Source organism: Asparagus officinalis, chromosome 4 (genome assembly GCF_001876935.1).
Source record: "Asparagus officinalis chromosome 4, Aspof.V1, whole genome shotgun sequence".
Taxonomy (NCBI): Eukaryota; Viridiplantae; Streptophyta; class Magnoliopsida; order Asparagales; family Asparagaceae; genus Asparagus; species Asparagus officinalis.
In genome coordinates, this window is record NC_033797.1 from 71,382,688 (window position 1) to 71,402,231 (window position 19,544).

The 19,544-nt window shown below is 34.5% G+C and overlaps 2 protein-coding genes across 2 annotated transcripts; both read left to right on the top strand.

Annotated features, from left to right (window-relative positions):
* Positions 852-4,759, top strand: LOC109837701 (rac-like GTP-binding protein 5). The gene is made up of 6 exons (XM_020406038.1): positions 852-1,118; positions 1,204-1,313; positions 1,403-1,466; positions 3,949-4,013; positions 4,112-4,177; positions 4,269-4,759. The coding sequence occupies exons 1-6, from the start codon at positions 1,004-1,006 to the stop codon at positions 4,371-4,373; spliced, it is 525 nt and encodes a 174-aa protein (XP_020261627.1). The 5' UTR covers positions 852-1,003; the 3' UTR covers positions 4,374-4,759.
* Positions 9,180-9,755, top strand: LOC109838899. The gene is made up of 2 exons (XM_020407328.1): positions 9,180-9,327; positions 9,418-9,755. Exons 1-2 carry the CDS (start codon positions 9,180-9,182, stop codon positions 9,753-9,755), a joined length of 486 nt encoding a protein of 161 aa, XP_020262917.1.

A 19,544-nucleotide genomic window follows, 5' to 3' on the forward strand; every position in this document is an offset into this window, starting at 1 on the left:
TTTTGTTAGGTGGAGGGAACTAACGCACAAAAAGACCTTAGCTGTCTTCACATTTACTTTTCACTCATTTCCATCTTTTTCTTAAAAAAAAAATCTAATAATCATTTATTGCGAGAATAATTAATTAATTATTAAGTAAACGTTTATATATAAATAAACTCCCAACAACGATGGGCTAGAGGAGGCAGCGACCGCTTCCACCGCACCCCTCGCCTCTCTCCAACTTTATTCTCCTTTCTTGAGAAGGAAAGGAAAAAAAAAAAAAAAAACACAGATCTTCAATTTTTGAGGCTGGCTATTGCTATTGCGAATTTGGGAGGAAAAGAGCGGTTCTTTTTTTGAGAATTTCGGGGTTGGGGCTGTAAAAGGAGGGAAAGAGGAGGGTTTTTTTTTGCGAAAAAGGGGGAGGAGGGCGGAGATTGAGCGCGTCGAGGTTTATAAAGTGCGTGACGGTGGCGACGGCGCCGTCGGCAAGACCTGCATGCTCATTTCCTACACCAGCAACACTTTCACCCTACCGTGAGCTTTCATTTTGAATTCGTCTTTTTTCCCCCTAATTTTTTTCGCATTTTTACGGGGTTCCCCCCCAATTTAATGCGTGTTGGAAGGGGAAAGATTGTTCTTTTTTAAGGTTTTGTGTTGTTAGGGCTTTTTGTTTGGGGAAATTGGGGGGGTCTTGACTCTTGCATTGTTTAATAGCCCCAATTAGCTGGGAATTTCTCTTTTGATTTTGTTTGGTGAGATTAATTTCACGAATAGACTGGCATCTGAGCTGATGTTGTCTCCAAAATTTAACATGATAGAGTTGAAATGTAGTTTTTTAGGTTTCAAATCTATTAATCAACTAGGATTTCGATATTAAACAGCCTCTATTTTATCTTTGTATTTTTTATAGTGTTTATACTTTTTGATGTTAGGGAAGTGAAGGAAATGAAAGAAATTAAGGGGTTCAAAATTAGATTGAGGTTTGCTCTTTCCTTTACAACGGAATCATTAAGGAAGCATGATGTTTAATATTTTTGGGGTGCAGGATTATGTTCCAACTGTATTTGACAATTTCAGTGCAAATGTGGTGGTAGATGGTAACACTGTTAACCTGGGTTTGTGGGATACAGCAGGTAAATAACTCATCTTTGTAGTTCAGTTTTACTCCCTCCCTTTCTTTTTGTTTACACTTCTAATCTTGTGCTTTTATTGGAACAGGCCAAGAGGATTACAATAGATTAAGACCCTTGAGCTATCGCGGGGCTGATGTTTTTCTCCTCGCCTTCTCTCTTATCAGCAAGGCCAGCTATGAAAATGTTTCAAAGAAGGTGAAGACAGTGTCTGTGTTTTTTGAAACCTTGTTATCGCTGTGTTTCAATATAGCTGATATTATGTTGCTTACACTTTGGTTTTCCAGTGGATTCCTGAACTAAGGCACTATGCTCCAGGTGTTCCGATAGTCCTTGTTGGGACAAAGCTCGGTAACTTCCTCTTTTGGTTGTTACTTGTGTTTTCTCATTTCTCTGTGTTGTTTTGCTACAATGATTTCATTGCCAAATTGATTGCAATGTTTTTCATGCCATGGACATGCACTCAGTGTTCTATCTCTGGACTGATTGCTTGCTACTGGATATTCTTAGCGTTCTTGATCTTTTTCGTTTATCTAGCTGCATTTTAATTTAGAACATAATGGATTTTGGTCAATTGAAGTTCTAAGATTTCTTTTATTGTTATCAGTAAGCCTTATCATGTGCAGGATGCCATTTATATTCCTCAGTGTAAAAACATTTAATCAGTTATGTGATTTACTTTCTAGTTCAACGTTCTTAGAGCTCTCGAATCCTTTATGTATGACTTGCACCTTCACTCCAGTTAATTCTCAAAGTTTATCTGGTCATATATGTGATATTGTAAGAGAATTTAGTTAGTCAAATAATTTCAACAATCTACTGCCGCATCTTTTCACCTATTTAGAGCAAGGACAAACTTGAAAGATTGCATAATATGCCCTTTATAAAATAACTAGAAGTTAGAAGAAGAGCATACTTGACCTGTTACGAGTTATATGTTTTTGATTGTGGAATTCGATGTTCAAATGTTTGCTTATCAGGATCAGAATTGAATGATTTGTGTACTTCTCTTCACCTGTATGTATGACTTGCACCTTCACTCCAGTTAATTCTCAAAGCTTATCTGGTCATATATGTGATATTGTAAGAGAATTTAGTTAGTCAATAATTTCAACAATCTACTGCCGCATCTTTTCACCTATTTAGAGCAAGGACAAACTTGAAAGATTGCATAATATGCTCTTTATAAAATAACTAGAAGTTAGAAGAAGAGCATACTTGACCTGTTACGAGTTATATATTTTTGATTGTGGAATTCGATGTTCAAAATGTTTGCTTATCAGGATCAGAATTGAATGATTTATGTACTTCTCTTCACCTGTCAGAGAACCCTCTGCTTAATTTAAAAACCTTGCTTAGATGAAAAATGGCTTACATCATATAGATTTGGCGATAATGTCCATAGCTGCTTACATATTATGCATCTTTTAACTGTTATGTTCTTTATGAAATATACTCCATTCTGCCTTTTGACCAATGTTGCTTGTTCTATAATCGAGCAAAGATGCTTAGAATTTCTTAGATATCACATACAATTGCTGGAAATTTCTTTGTTTTATATTTTCATAATTGGCTTCTAGTTACTGTTCTCCCTTGTGATAGTATCATGGACTTGTAGGCAAGACAAGAATATGACATATATACAGGATTATTACTAGCCACATCTTGAAAGATGTGGCACCCAGCCATCGATAATGCTGTGTGAAGAAATTTCATTCCAGGACCAATTTATCAAAGATTTGAAAGAATAATTGGCATTTCTCAGTTTTTCTATGACTGATTCATCTCTTAGAGCTATGTGCCACTGGTCATACTTTTTTTCATTATGAAATATGACCAAAAAGCAATATGTATATAATGCATTGGAAAAAGAGCTTCAAAATTTAGAAGGTAGAAAGATCTGGCTTGTGTAAGTAAAAGTTTGTTAGGTTGACTTCAGGTATTTTGATATTTTGACGGGTGGCGTGCCTAAGTGGTTAGACACGCCCAGACCTTTCTTTTTTTTTGTTGAGCCTATGAATTTCTGGCTGTGCCCAATTTAGCTCCAACCACTATAGTATGTGATGCCGTATATGATTCCCATTTTGATGATATGATGTTAGAGATAGATATGTCTACTGCTGTGGTATAGTGTCCATATGGTCTGCCACAGCATGCACCTTATGAAAGATATGTTAATCTGCTACTACTCGGCTTTGCTGAATGAGAAATTTAACATAGTAACATTGACATAGGATTTTGAAAATGCAGCATAATCGTGATTCATGGTTAGTTGTTAGATCCTATGATGAATTTAACGTAGGAATATTAGTAAGAGGATAATTGTTTCACTAAAGGGAGTATCCGTTTCACTAATATTTGACAATCGATCTAAATTAGAATCTTTCTTTTTTATAAATCAGTAGTTAGCATGATAGCCTCAATAGCGGCAATTCAAATATGCACTTAGATGATTTGAGGAAACCGTTGTTTTCTCAGAGCTATATTGGTGTGATAGTAGTAGTTCTTTCTTGTTCTAGGATGTTTATACTAATCATGGTTTTGTTTAATTCCATCCTTAGAGATTTTTTCCATTCTTTTGTTTCCTCTTTATGCTGAGAGCATTTGATTCTTCTCCTGATTCCAATAATGTTCATGTATCAACTGCCAACATGAGGCCTTATTATCAATTTCTTTTTGAGAAACCTCCTGAGGTTGCATTCCTTATCTGAAGCTTTTACACTATGGATATAAGTTATATTTACATTGTTCAGGAAAGATCTCATCATTTTGGTTTCTTGTTATTGATTCTTCTTCTTATGTTATTATTCACCTACCTGTTTTTGCTTTTCAGATCTCCGAGATGACAAGCAGTTCTTTGTTGATCACCCAGGTGCTGTCCCCATTACAACAGCACAGGTAAGTAACTACAGACATCTGCCTCCTACCATTTCCACCGTTAGATGTCAGTAATAATGTTAATTCTGATATTGATAAATTCTGATATTGATAAAAAGGGGGAAGAATTGATGAAGCAAATAGGTGCTTTGGCCTACATTGAGTGCAGCTCCAAAACCCAGCAAGTAAGTTTTGTTCTGTAAAATTTTTTGTTTCAATTGTATTCTCTTTCATGAAAGTGATATCAAGCGTAACTGGACATATCTTGGTTTATAGAATGTTAAGGCAGTGTTCGATGCTGCTATCAAGGTAGTTCTCCAGCCACCAAAGCAAAAGAAGAAGAAAAAGAACAAGGCACAGAAGAGCTGCTCCATATTGTGAAAAAGCAATAGCAGAAAAATTCATGCCCTTTCATCAAGCCATGCTTGCTACAAGTCCTAGGTGTATACTCAACTGACATCAGTTTGGAAGGAAAGATACGGGAAGCAGTAGGGTACCTGTTTCTTCATGTTCCATCTTGTCTTGTCTTGTGTCTACTAAGTGATTACGTCGATAATATCTGTAACCGATCTTTCTGAACATGAAAAACACCTGGAAACTTGGATATCTTATATTCCTATATTGTACCCAATTTACAGCTTCTAAAGAAGGGTTTAGCTATGTTGGCATCTGTTTTGTTTAGGGTGGTTGTATGAATGTTTGAAACTTCAATCTCTGTTTCTTGTTTATGTATATGATACTTTAACCTCAGTTCAGTTAATTATGCCTAATGTCCCTCGATGCTTATGATGATGTTGAAGATGCAAATGTCTTGTGATATGTATAGAGCAAATTTTCTCATGCTTTGCTGCTATTGAATCCCTTGTGCGGTTGCACTTGGTAGTCATGTTATCAATTGTTTACTGCCTTCCTGTTATAAGCTCGGTTCATCTTGTCGACATTGAATATATTTATGGGATAGAGGGTTGCTGTTTTAACAGTGTTCTGTATCTATGCGCTTGGATGAACCAATTGCAATTTTTAGAAATTAAATAATCTAAGGAATCTATGACATAGTAAGAGGAACTATTAGACGAACTCGGGTGAACCTTATGCTAAATTTAAAAGTTGACGCACCGAACATATCTTTGATATTTATAGGGGGCGGGAACTATTAGATGCATTTGTGTTATTGATAAAATTTTTTATATCTTGAAAATTGTAGAGATGGAGGTGCTTTTATTCGATGCATCTATGTTTAGACAAATCTTATACAATGTTTAGCAAGTTAAGGCGTCTAATATTTATGACATACTTATAGGGGAGAGGACGCATTAGATACATCTATATCTCTATATCTATAGAAAAGAGGAAGTATTTGATAAAACAAAAGTTGCTCTAGCCTACATTGAGTGCAACTCAAAAACTAGCAAGTAAGTTTTTCCCTGTAAAAAACTTCATTTAAATCGTATTCTCTTCTATGAAGTATATTTCAAGCATAATTGAACCTATTCCGGTGTGTAGAATGTGAATGCAATGTTCGATGCTACTCTCGCGAGAAAGTTTTCCAGCCACGGGAGAAAAATAAGAAGGAAAAGAACAATTAATGGACAGAAGAGCTGCTTCATTTTTTGAAAAAGCAATTGCAGAAAAATTCATGCCCTTTCATCTGCCATGCTTGTTACCAGTCCTTCATGTATATTCAAGTGACATCATTTTGAAAGGAAAGATTTTGGAGGCATTAGCCTACTTGTTTCATTATATCCCATCCCCTGTCATGTTTTTTGTCTAACGAGCGATGTATATCTATAATATCAGTTACTGATTTTTCAGAGCATGAAAAATACCTGAAACTTGTTCTCTGTGCACGGATATCTTATATATTTATATCTCGTATCCCTATTTATAGCTTCTACATAAGGGTTTTAGTTATGTGTGTCATCTTTTAGAATGAAGGGTGGTTTGTATAAATGTTTGCAGTTTCAATCTATGTTTTGTGTTTTTAGGGTATCAGCTCAGTTAATTACGTCTCATGTCCCTCGATGCATTATGAGAATGTTGCAGATAGCGTAAAAGTCGTATGATTTGTATCGGAGCAAATTGGTTCGTGCTTCGCTTCTATTGAATCCCGTGTGCGATTGCGTTTATTAGTGTTTGTTTGCAAATAACTTATTGAAGCTAGAAAAAAGTAAGTTGACATGATAATACAAGTTTTATTGTTGCACATGTTGTTTGAGTATTTTTTATATAATTGTTATATTATCTTTAGAAATTATTTTGTTAGATCATGCACTTTGATGGTCACTTGATTGGAGATATGATCTAATTCAGAGGTTTCTTAAATTTGTGCTTAACCTATAACTAGTAAATGATAGCTTTGTTATAACAGGTTATTATGCATGACAACGACATAAGAGATGTGATGGTTGATCTCAGCTATCGGGAATGAAGATTCCCCGGGTGTATGTCATAAGCGCATATTTGATATGTGTAGCAGAATACCTTATTTGGATTCTCTAGGACGAGTCACCTAATTAGAGATATAGAATTCGAATTGTTACGTGGTCCTTTAGACTTGATGATATTATCATTTTCGATTTGATAATTTAGTATACTTTTATATGATGGTTAAGCTTGTTTTACAAGTGCTATGCAACCTGAAATGTTGGGTTATTAGATTTTATTTAGGAAAATGATGGATATCTAGATAGGATCTAATATACTTATTTTTATGAGTTAATTTGTAATGCATATCCCATGAAGGTATTAAATTCCCGTCGACGGGTGATTTTTGAAATTTATTTTTCTAAATTTATTTTCTTATAAAATAAAATATTTTGATATTTCAAAATGACTTTTATTTATGTTCATGAGATTGTAATTTTAGGAATGAGCAAATAGGTGATTTGTCCTGCTCAATAAAGTTGCCTAAAATAAATTGATACTGGAGGGGACTGAATGTAAGATAATATTATTCATGAATATTTAATCTCATATTATGGAAGAGCTTTTATGCACAGTTGGTAGGATAGAGATTTGATTGTTAAATTAAAATTATTAATTTGATTAATAATTGGTTCTCAATATGGGATCCAATTGGTCACACTAATGTCATTAGAAGATATTTACATGCAATACAATTCTATTTCTATCCTAATTGTTATGAAAAGAATATTCTATCTTTATATGTTATGGATAGAGTTTTAAACAATTATGAATTATTGTGAAATTGAATCTATACGACAGGTCCAATCCTATATATAGGATTCATATGTAGCCTTATGGAGGAAGAAGAAGAAAAAAGGAAAAAAAAAGAAATACATTTTGAGAACGTATCTCTTAGTATTGCTCCTCTTCGGTGATGGGTGGATTTTAGTTGGATGCTTTTTCTCTTAAGCAGGCTATTTCGTATTGATCTTGGGACATATTATTGAAGAAATTCGGAAAGCGTTTCAGGTATTCTTCTATATTTTAATTAATTTTGATTAATCTACATTATATGCAATTTTCACTGTGTTGTATCTTATGTTTCCAACAGATGGTATCAGAGCGGGTTTAGAATCCAATCTGTAATAATTTGACTTGATTTGATCTTTATTTTTAGATTATTTAATTGGATTAAATTAAAATTTTGATTAAAATCAATAGTAGGGTTCAGTTACTGTTTACGAACGATTTTCATCAAAAAAGTGGGTATTGTACGTTTACCGCCGGAGCCACTGCTCACCGATGAAGTTACTGTTCACTGATGATGTTACTGTTCCCCACCGAATTATTGTTTAGTTTAATTTGTTAAACTGAAATTAATTATTTTTGAGATTCAGCTATTGTTCATGGGTTGAAGTTTATGATTAGATTAAAGAAATTTAGTTAGAGTTTTTGTATTGTTCTTTTTTCAATTGTTGAATTATATGGGTTCTTGATCCCGCGGTGTCCATCGGATGGATACCGGACTCCGCATCCCACAAACCCTAGCCAAACCCTAAACCTAGTTGAAGAAGATGAAGTCTTGGGTTATTTTTCTTAACGGGTTATGAATCCAAACCCACTAAGAATTAAGTTTAAATTAAATGAGTTTGACCCGAACCCGAATCTAAACCCAACCCATTTTTAAATCAGATTTAAAATTAATGAAACGAGTCTGACCTGCAAACATAACCCAAATCCGAAACCATGATAATTTAAATTTTACTGTAAAATTATTATCAGACCCCTGTTTGACCCAGAAACTGTTCTGAAGTCCACCAGTGTTGATGTTTTCCTGTAAAATTAGTTTCAACCCCTGTTTAAACCAGAATCTATTCTGTAGCCTGTATGAAAGTAATGGTTATTTTCTAATTAACCCTTAACAGTTACAAAATTTGTTCTGAAGACTATATACATGTAACATTTATTTTCTTGTGTTGAAAATATTATTTAACTCTTATTGATTGATAATGTGTCATTGTATTTTTTTAAAACACTTTTTAAATTATACATGTGACATGGTTGTATTGTTTTTTTAATTGTTTAATTTTAATTTTTCATGAGATTATAGTAATACATAGAAAATTACTAATAGGTCCAGAATTTTTCTAAATTTCTTCTATTAAATAAAACAGTTTAGAATTTATTAAAAATTGACTGTTGTTATTTTCTCTCATGTTCTCTCAATTAGTAATAAATAACAAAAAAATGTATAGAAGTGTAGATAGATTAATATTTAAGAAATATAAATCTAAAGGTCTTCTATCATAAAAATATAACTTGGATAATAATATTTTAGCTTATCTGATGCAACAAAGGATAGAGTTTGTTAGAATTTATTATCTAGTTATATCTCACATAAGGATGGCAAGTATTTTATGTACAATGGGACCACTAGACTAAAATAGGTAGTGCTATTGTTTTATATAAGATAGCTGGATTGATGGATAAACACTTCATTGATGTCTTGGTATGCTTACTAAAATAGTAGAGTCATGTTATACATCAAAGACCAAAATTAAAGGAAATTCATTAATTGTTAATGATTGAATGGACTGATTCTACCTTGTTTAATTATATTCGATCTTGAAAATCTGGAGGTTTAAAGCTTGGATTTCTTGTTCACATTTTTTGTATGAGAGAAACATATTAATGTGAATTTCATTACTTAAATTATCCCTAGTAATGATTGCGCAATAATAAAATTGAGATTATTATGTTGTTATATTTTGCTTGTGTAGGATGACTAAGTTTAGTCCTTTTGCTAAGCTACTTGATGATTATAAACTGACTGACCCGAATTATGTGGATTGGAAAAGAAATTTGTTTATTGTCCTTACTACTGAAAAATTAGCAAAATTTGTCAAAGAGGATGAACCTGTTGAACCTGGTACTAATGCAATGGAATATGAGATTCTTAATCATGATGAATAGGTTGAACATAATAAACTTGCAAAGTGCTATATTATGGTTTTCTTAGACCATACTTTACAAAAGCAGCATGAAGGAAAGAAGACTTGTAAGGAGATATTGAAAAGCCTTAAGGCTTTGTACGAAGAACGTAATCATACTGTACATCAAAACACTATGAACGGTTTGATGAACACCAAGATGGCTGAAGGTACACCAGTTCAGGCTCACATTCATAAGATGATATGGTATATAAATGAATTAGAATCCTTAGGAGTCGAGCTGGATAATGAATCAAAAGTTGATGCAATTCTTGTTTCACTTCCTCGATCCTTTAATCAGTTCAAAGTGAATTTTAGTATTCAAGAACCAAATTTCACTTTGCCAGAACTGAGCAATATGTTGTAGAGGGTTGAGGATATTATGAAGCAAGGTAAATCCATAATGATGGTTACAGAAACTGCTAGACCGTCTAACTATAAGAAAATAAAGTTTTCTTATAAGAAAAAACCAACAAAAGGAAAGAAAGTTTCCAAGAAAGGGAAGATGGATCAGATTGGTGATGAATGCTTCTTTTGTAACAAGAAGGGGCACTGGAAAGGGAATTGTAAATGTTACCTTGCATCATTGAAGAAGGATAAATCTTCTGAAGGTATATCATCTCATTACTTAGTAGAGACTAATGTAGTGAGTTATTCTTCTTATATATGGTGTGTGGATTCTGGACCATCTTCGCATATTTACAATTCTTTGCAGGGGTACAAGGAAAGGCGAAAGCTTGAAGATGGAGAGATCACCTTAACAGCAGGGGCTGAAGCCTTGGTTTCGATATTATCTATAGGAACTTATTTTTTGCATTTGAATAAAGGGCATGCAATGAAACTAAAAGATTATCATTACATGCCATCCTTTAGGAGAAATTTGATTTCTGTTTCTAAACTTTGTAAAAATGGATATTCTATTTTATTTGGTGATACATTTACTATAAAGTTTGAAAATTCTATTATTGCTCATTGTGAAGTTGAAAATAACATATATTATATATCAACTGCCTTAATTCTTATGCAAATGTTATTGAAGTTGATAAATCTCTTAAACGTAAGTTTGATCAAAGTAATCCAACTTATCTTTGGTACACAAGGCCGGGTCATGTTAATATTGATCAGATCAATAGGTTGGTAAAGGATGATCCTCTAGATTTTCTAAAAGTAGAAAATTTTCCAACTTGTGAACATTGCCTAATAGGTAAGATGACTAAATTACCATTTTCAGAAAAACGTGCTAGAACGGAAGGTACTCTTGACATTATACATTCTGATATATGTGGTCCTTTAAATGTTAAAGCAAGAGTTGGATATTCATATTTTATAACATTCACGGATGATGCATCTCGATATGGCTATATTTATTCACTAGTGGAAAAGTCAGTATCGCTGACAGCAACAACGCTGACGGGAGATTCCCGTCAGCGATGTTTATATCGCTGACGGGGATTCCCGTCAGCGAAGTTGCCGTCACAGTTGAGTTATACCCGTCGGCGATGTTATTATTGCCGACGGGAAATAAACATCGCTGACGGGAATCTCGTCAGCGATGTTTGATATATATTTCAACCGATCACGATCAGGCTTTCGTTCCCAAATTAAAAAACCCTAATTTCCGTCAGCGCCGCCGCCCTCGACGACCTTCTGGCAGCTCTGACTCGCCGCCCTCGACTCCCACTTCACCGCCGGACGCCGTCGCCATTACCCCTCGCGGCTGCCCTAGATCGCGAACTCCGTCACCTCCCGCTCCTCCTCTCCGACTCCACCGCACGTGCTTCGACGCCCGGAACCCCGAACCCCCGATCTCTCGCCGGAGCTTGCCGCGGCACCGCCCCCGCTGAACTCGCAGAGAGGTATTGTTGTAAATTTTTGGGTATTGTTGTAAATTTTTGGGTATTGTTGTAAATTTTTTGTAATTTTAGGTATTGTTGTAAAATTTTAGGTATTTTTGTTGTAATTTTTTGTAAATTTTTAGGTATTTTAGGTATTATTGTAAATTTTTAGGGATTTTTGTAAATTTCTTTGATGTAATTTTAGGTATTGTTGTAAATTATTAAAATAGCCAATAATTAATAATAACAATAATCCAGGGGTCTATCTGTAACAATAAAACTACAGGGGTACTAAGTATGACTTAATCCCCGAAGATGTTTTAGATGAGCTAGGAAATGGATTTAGAACCCTACAAAAGTTCTTTTGGGGGGGGGGGGGAATCTGCAGTTTCAAACTTTTTATGATTTATCTCTAAATTTACTGCGGGGTTTTATGCAATGCGTAGCTCAGAATCATACCGAAGGTGGCCGATCTGTAGGTCGTGTAACCATCAGGAACATTGTGATTGCCCGTTACTATAGTCTTATCAATGCCATCACCAACGAACATCACATTCCTCAAGTTTCTAGCTATCTCCACGTACTCCTCGTAAACCCCTGATTTCACATAGACAATAGCTCTTCTGTCTCCATTGTGCTCGCGATGCAGTGCTTGGACCGCCTCGTTGATGGTCCTGTAATTTCCCGACCCATTTTGAGCCACAACCATATCGGCATTGTGAGTCGATGCATCCCATAATGCGAGTAGACTTGAATTGGTAGACGTTGAGTTATATTGCTTTGCTTGGTCATTTGTCTCTGAGAATGAGAATAGAAAAGTTCAGTGGACTTGAAGTGCTTAAAGTTAATTTAGAAAAGGTGGGTACAAGTTGAGCTGTGCGTTTTGAAAAAATCTCAAAGTTAAAGGAGGGTTTTCCAATAACACTTAAACTTAAGGAGGTTTTCTTATATTTTGAAATATAAGGGGGGTTTCTTGATAATTGTCTAAAGTTAAAGGAGGGTTTATGGTATTAGCCTTAGCAATACGGATACTTCCATCACAAGCTAGTGCACTCTTAGTAATGGTCCTAATCTTCCAAAGTTTTTGATATTCATGTGATAATAGGGCGCAGAAACCTCTCTGTCAGTGGTGTTTTTAAATTATTTTGTTGTAATTTTAGGTTTTGTTGTTGTTTTTGATCTGATATTTGATTTCTTGCAATTGCAGTGTAGGAGATCCAAGCGGGTCTTACGTTTTCTTGGATTGCAGTGCAAGAGATCTAAGCGATAATTTCTTGTCCTTTTTTGATTCTTCAGTTCAAAATTGGATTTTGATGGGCTTTAATGTGGATGACTAAGTTTAATTATCTTTCCTAATATGAAGAAGTTTAATTATCTTTCCTAATATGAAGATCAAAATAATGGGGGTTTTCTGATATTTTGAAAATTAAGGGGGGTTATCTGATAATAGTCCTAAAGTTAATGGGATTTACTGATATTTAGCCTTTATCTTAACTAAAAATTTTAATTAGTTAGATATATCGAGTTTGTATTGTGTTATATATCATGATTTTATGAATCAGAAGTCGTTACCCCTAGTTTCCTGTCTAATATTATTGGATGTGAGTCTCTTCTGATATAAACTCACGCAATTCTAGTTGAATGTGAAAATACTTTTTACATCTAAAGAGAATAACGTGATTTATGTTAGGAGTATGCTCTACATGCAATAATTATTAGATCTGTCCAGGGAGGATTCCCCTTCTCGTACAGGTTAGGAATACAGTAGTGTATCGTCTATCTTTGTATACTTTACGCATTTTTATTCCTACAAAATTTTGATAACACGTACCGCATTGTTCTCCGTGTACAATAAGCGTATATTGTTTTGCGTTTGATCTATAATCGATCTATTATCGATGATTGATACGTATTATAACATCCGCACAGTGTACTCGGAGAACAGCCGGTAGGTGTTGTCGAAATTTTTAAGAAATAAAAACGCATAAAGATGATGAAGGTAGTTGTAGACACTACTATATTCCTAATGGGATAGGTTCATTTCCTATGACAGCCGTTAAAGTCTCTTATTGAAAATATGAGCGTTAGATTTTACTCCCACATAATTTATGTTCTGGTAATTTTTCCTCCGAGATTATTATAGTTTGAATTTCCTTGATGTCGTGAAGAAAGTTAATATCACGCAACCGTTAATTTGATGCGTTACTAATAAAAATTCACATTACCTAATTATGCTTAATATCATACAGATGAGGATAGTTCCCGACAAATCATGGATCGATATTCCTCGTATTGATAGATGGAGGGATAGTCGATATAAAGATGGAATAAATCAATTCATACAATACGCGTTGGCAGACCCACAGAAGTTAAATAGTGATGTCGTGTATTGTCCCTGCTGTTGGTGTAAAAATAGGGCGTTAGTGGATAAAAGTGATTTACAAAAACACTTAATATCTGAATTTCATGAGGAGTACAAATATTGGAGTTTCATGGGGAAGGATGCCTTGAAGAAATAGAACTGATGGCGGATACCGGTACGTCCGGTGGGAGAATAGATGACACGAGAATAGATGATACACATACGATGCTCGCGGATATGTTAACAGTTCCTAATATAGATCAATCTGAAGATGCCGAGGATGCTGACGAGTCAGGAAATGCTGGAGGTGTGACTGATCATGAGGAGCTAGCGCAGATAATGAAATTAATTAACGACAATGAAAATGATCTGTATGAGGGTTGTACCGAGTTCACCAGGTTATCATTTATGCTGCGTCTTTTACGTATAAAGTCTCTTAGCGGAATGGCGGATAAATATTTTAATATGTTGCTTGTGTTGCTGAGAAAATTCATTCCAAATGGAAAAGATAGCATACCAGAAAATTATGATAACGCAAAGAAGATTGTTTCCGTTATAGGACTTGATTACAATAAAATCGACGCATGCCCTAATGATTGTATTCTCTACTATAAGGATAACAAAGATCTTCAGGAGTGTCCAATTTGTGTAGTATCACGGTGGGTACAACACAAAAATTATTCAACACATGGGATAACAAGGTCTATGCTTAAGCAAAAGAAGATTCCAGCAAAGGTCCCGCGTCATTTTCTCTTAATACCAAGGCTAAAACGGTTGTATATGAATAAAGACACTGCTAAGCAAATGAGGTGGCACATGAAAGAACGTACTGATGATGGTAAAATCAGACATCCGGCTGATGCAGAGGCGTGGAAGCATATGGATAGAACTTTTCCTTGGTTTACGAATGAGTGCAGGAATGTTAAACTAGGTTTGTCTAGCGACGGATTCAATCCATTTGGGATAATGAGTTCTGGTTGGTCTACATGGCCTGTGGTATTAACGCCTTACAACTTATCACATTGGCTTTGCATGAAACAACCGTATATGATACTTTCATTATTGATACCAGGCAAGCATGCACTAGGCAATGACATATATGTGTTTTTAGAACCGCTAATTAATGAGTTAAAACAACTCTGGACTGAAGGGGTTATGACTTATGATACTCATGCAAAGCAGTCTTTCAGACTACGTGCTATTTTACTATGGACAATTAATGATTTTCCAGCCTATGCGAATCTTTCAGGCTGGTCTATAAAGGGAACATATGCATGTCCAGTGTGTGGTCCAGAATTCAAAGGTCTTTATCTGTAGCACAGTCGAAAGTTTTGTTATTGGTTTAATAGAAGGTGGTTGAACATAAAACACAGGTACAGAACCAAAAAATGGAGCAAGTTTTTTGATGATACTGTTGAGAAGAGAGATGCTCTGCGTCCATTACGTGGGGATCAGATTGTACATTTGCTTGAGATGTTCCCTGCCGTCAGGTTTGCAAAGAAGCGCTATTCGAAAGAAGATTTACTTGGAGTAAGGAACTTGCGTATTAACAAAAGGATACCAAAACGAAAGAGACAAGCACAAGTGGTGAGTGATGGGGCTGAAGTCGTAAAATTACCTTCAGGATGGACAAAATTCAGCATTTTTTTCAACTCCCCTATTGGAAAGAGCTAAAAATACGTCACAACTTGGACGTTATGCACATTGAAAAAAAATATTTGTGATAATCTTTTGTCCACACTGTTGCAAGATGCTAATAAATCAAATGATGATCTACAAGCTCGTCGAGATCTAACTGCATTGAACATTAGAGAGGAACTGCAGCCAAAAATTGTCGAAAATGACCGATTAGAGTTGCCTGCGTCTCGTATTACAATGTCGAAAGTTGAGATGCAAACATTTTGTCGTATTACAATGTCGAAAGTTGAGATGCAAACATTTTGTCAAGTCCTCAAATCAATAAAGTTACCAGAGGGTTACTCCGCAAACATATCGAACTATGTCCAGGTGCAAGAAAGGAAAATATTAGGGCTTAAAACTCATGATTATCACGTGCTTCTTCATCAATTGCTACCTGTGGCACTACGCAGTACTATGCAGAATAAAAAAACAGTGAAGGTTATTATTGATTTTTGTGGATTTTCAGAAAGCTTTGTTCTAAAGTTATAGACGCCCGTGACTTTGAGAAACTTGGAGAAAATATCTCTGAAACAATGTGTGAAATGGAGATGCTCTTTCCTCCATCTTTTTTCATAATAATGGTTGATCTTACACATCATCTTGCGGAGGAGGCTGCAATAGCAGGACCAGTTTATTATCGTTGGATGTATCCAATAGAGAGGTTAGTATTTAGAAAAATTTAATCGTTACCTATCAATATTTATATTTATTAAAGATAAATTTCTTTACATCTATATCTAATTAATATTCCTTTTTTAGATATTTGGGTTCAATGAAGCGTCAATTGCGTAACAGAGCTCGCCCAGAAGGTTCAATAGCTGAAAGTTATGTGAGAAGCGAGTGTCTCTTATTTGCCTCTCGTTATATGAGAGGGGAACAAACTGAACTTTAAGCACCCGTTGATAATAATGAGTACACAATTCTCTATCCTCGTGGGCTGAACAAAAATTATTCTAACATATTGTTAGATCAAGCGCATGCATATGTTATAAATAATCTTAAAATCTTCTCGGAGTACCGGAGGTAAAATATCTAAAAAGACTTTTTAATACCATTTACTCTTTAATTTTTATTTTGACAAAATTTTTATTTTGACAATAATAATTAAATTTATGCACATTAATAGGCAACATTAGGAAAAACTTAAGAATGAAGTTACCGGTAGTACAGCTGTACATGACATTAAAGAAAGGCATATGAAGGTATTCCCTGCTTGGTTGAATAGTGAAGTAAGTATTGTTAAATTTAGCGATATTTGTATTTCATTGATAAAAAACTTAGAAATTATTGATTTAATAGTTTGCTTATTTTTGTATATATTTAGATCCAGGAACAACTTGTGCTTAATAATCAAATATCAGAAGAAGTGAAGGTTCACGCAAAGCGGCCTTACTATGCTGTAATTTAATATGGTGGGTATCGTGTTAACGGTTATAAATTTCACACAATGGAGGTTGATGATACGAAGGTCATCCAGAATAGTGGTGTCATAGCTACCTTCTCACAGGAATGTTTCTCAAACAGAAGAGATCAGAATCCAGTTGAAAATAATATGACATATTATGGAAGGTTGGAAGATGTGGTGGAGATATTCTACGGCTATGGTGGTCCAAATGAACATAAATATATGATGTTCATGATTCGTTGGTGTTTTACAAAGACTCAAATGCATCCCTTTGGATTTACAATTGTCAATCTCGATAAAGAAATTGATAGTGATGAAAAATTCATGTTTGCATCTCAGGTGGGACAATGTTTCTATGTGAAAGATCCTACAATTAAAGACGAGTGGGTTGTCTTGTACAAGGATTCTAGGGCTTATATTCAACCTTCCACTAATGAAGATGATGACGAGAGCTTTATAAACAACTTCAATGAGCCAAAAACAGCGATCGATGAATTCTCGTACCCTCAAAACGTAGTGTTTGAAACGGATGCTCCAACAACTCGGACAGACATTCCAAATATTATCACAGACATTAATAGGAGCTAAGCAGCAATTATTTGTAACCGGGTCTTCATGTAACTTTTTTTAGTTTGCAAATTGTATAATAAAAACTTTAATATCACTACAATGTATCTCAATTACCTTTTGGACGATATAAATATGTAATATCTTATTTTGTATATTCAGCTTGCAAATGCCTACAAACTTGATGTGAAATGAAAAATTTAGTAACGTAACAATACATATTGTTTTTATTTTCGCCAAGCCAATTTGCATCTATGTTATATTAATTTGTATGTTTATTCAACTTGCAGATGTCTAAAAATATTAACAGGAGGTTATTCGAAGCTAACCCCAGTCAAGACCAATCCATTGAGGAAGAGCCTCCGAGTTCAGGAGAGATGTCAGGTATAACTTAGTTTAACTTACGTATTTTTATTTATGACATATGCACAATGATAATTTATTTCTTTTATTTTTATAGGTGAGGGTGAGCAAGAGCCGACTCACATACCATTATATGCAGATCCTCCAGTTATACTTCGAGCATATATTCCTGGGATTGAGCGCGGGCCCTTACCAGCATGTGCAGAGGGGTACAGACTCAAGCAGACTGAAAAATACATGCTTGAGAAAAAAAGATTGGATGAATGGGCCCCACAGATTGATGAGATTTTATCTGATGCAAAAAATGAAATCATACAAAGATTTGGTGAGTTTGATCAAAAACTTAATCAATTCCGAGTCTATTAATAAAAAAACATAATCAATTCCAGAATGTTGAAATTTGAAGGTTTCCATAATTGTATCCATATCTAATAAACATAATATTCTCATGTTTCTCTTTTCCTTACAATTTTTCTTCTTCCTTTTTTAGTAAATTCTAAGAGCTTAAGATTGATTAAATAAAAGTGTTGATATATCTATTATTTTTTTTTGTAGGAGAAAAACTTTACCAGAAGAAAGGACGCCAAGGAAGTGACTTTTAAAAAAATTTACCACCGGATGGTTTTCGAGCAATCGTGAGATGGGGACATAATGAGATTCCAACCGGACAATGGGCTAATAACTTCAGCTCATACCTTGGATGTTTGATACGGAGGAGTGATAATGTGAATCCCTATTACGAGGCTTGGGAGCAGCCATTTCATGTCCTGGAGAGTATATATCAAGATTATTGGGTAAATTCTTATATTTAGCACAATTATTTTTCAATTCTGTCAATTGTCCATGCTTAACTATATTTAATTCTTATATTTAGCACAATTATTTTTCAATTCTGTCAATTGTCCATGCTTAACTATATTTTATTTTTAGAGATATTTCAACATCGAAGACAATCCCGTAGGGTGGGAATTTTTATTTGGATACCAGGGAAAGTTCAAGCATTCTCTTCGGGAGTAGAGACATAAGATAAAGAAGAAATTCTTTGATTGTTTCACTCACAACTGGGAGAAGATATATAAGCGAGATAAGAGGGTTGAGCCTAAGCACTTAGCTGCACTTATAATATTGTGGAGCCAAGAGGAGCACCAGGTAAATATGTATAGTAGTTAATTATCATCAAGTTATTTATCTGAAACTAGTGATATATTCCATTGTATATTATACCATGCACTAAAATTCTCTTTGTTCATGTTGAAGGAAAAATGTAGGAGAAATAAACTTAATCGATGGAAAAAAGATTATGATTATCATACTGGGACTACTTCATTTGCCCAGATTGAGGATCAATTTTGTAGGACAACAGTATAAAGTCTTTTAATCTTCTATATATATTCTCTCCGCTTCTTAGAATATTTGATAAATAAAACTAATAAATATATTTTTAAATCTCAGAACGCTCCCTTTATCCCACTACCAGAACTGCACAGGAGAACGATGGTTCAATTTAAGAAGGGGTATGATGACAATGAGACTAAGAAACAAAAGCTAGAATTGGCCAAGAAAATGCAGGTTAACTAATTATCTTAGCTCTTATTAGCCTGTTATCATGTTGGGAATTTATTGTTTGCACTCTTCTTTTGGTCATCTTATTAGCCGAGTTACTATGACCCATTCGTATGAGGGGCTTGCTTGTTAGGATATAACAATGCATAAGAAATAACATACTGTAACATGATTGATCTACTTGGTTTTATTCTCAAATTTATTCTCAAATTCTTGTATATACATGTAACAACTATTTATTAGCACTTAACACCCTTCTTCACATGTACTTTTATGTTGCACAAAACACCCTTCACATGTACTTTTATTTTACTTGTTCAGGTAAATATCTTTTATTTTTGAAAGGCTAATTCTTAAATTTATTTTTTTGACTTCTAGGAA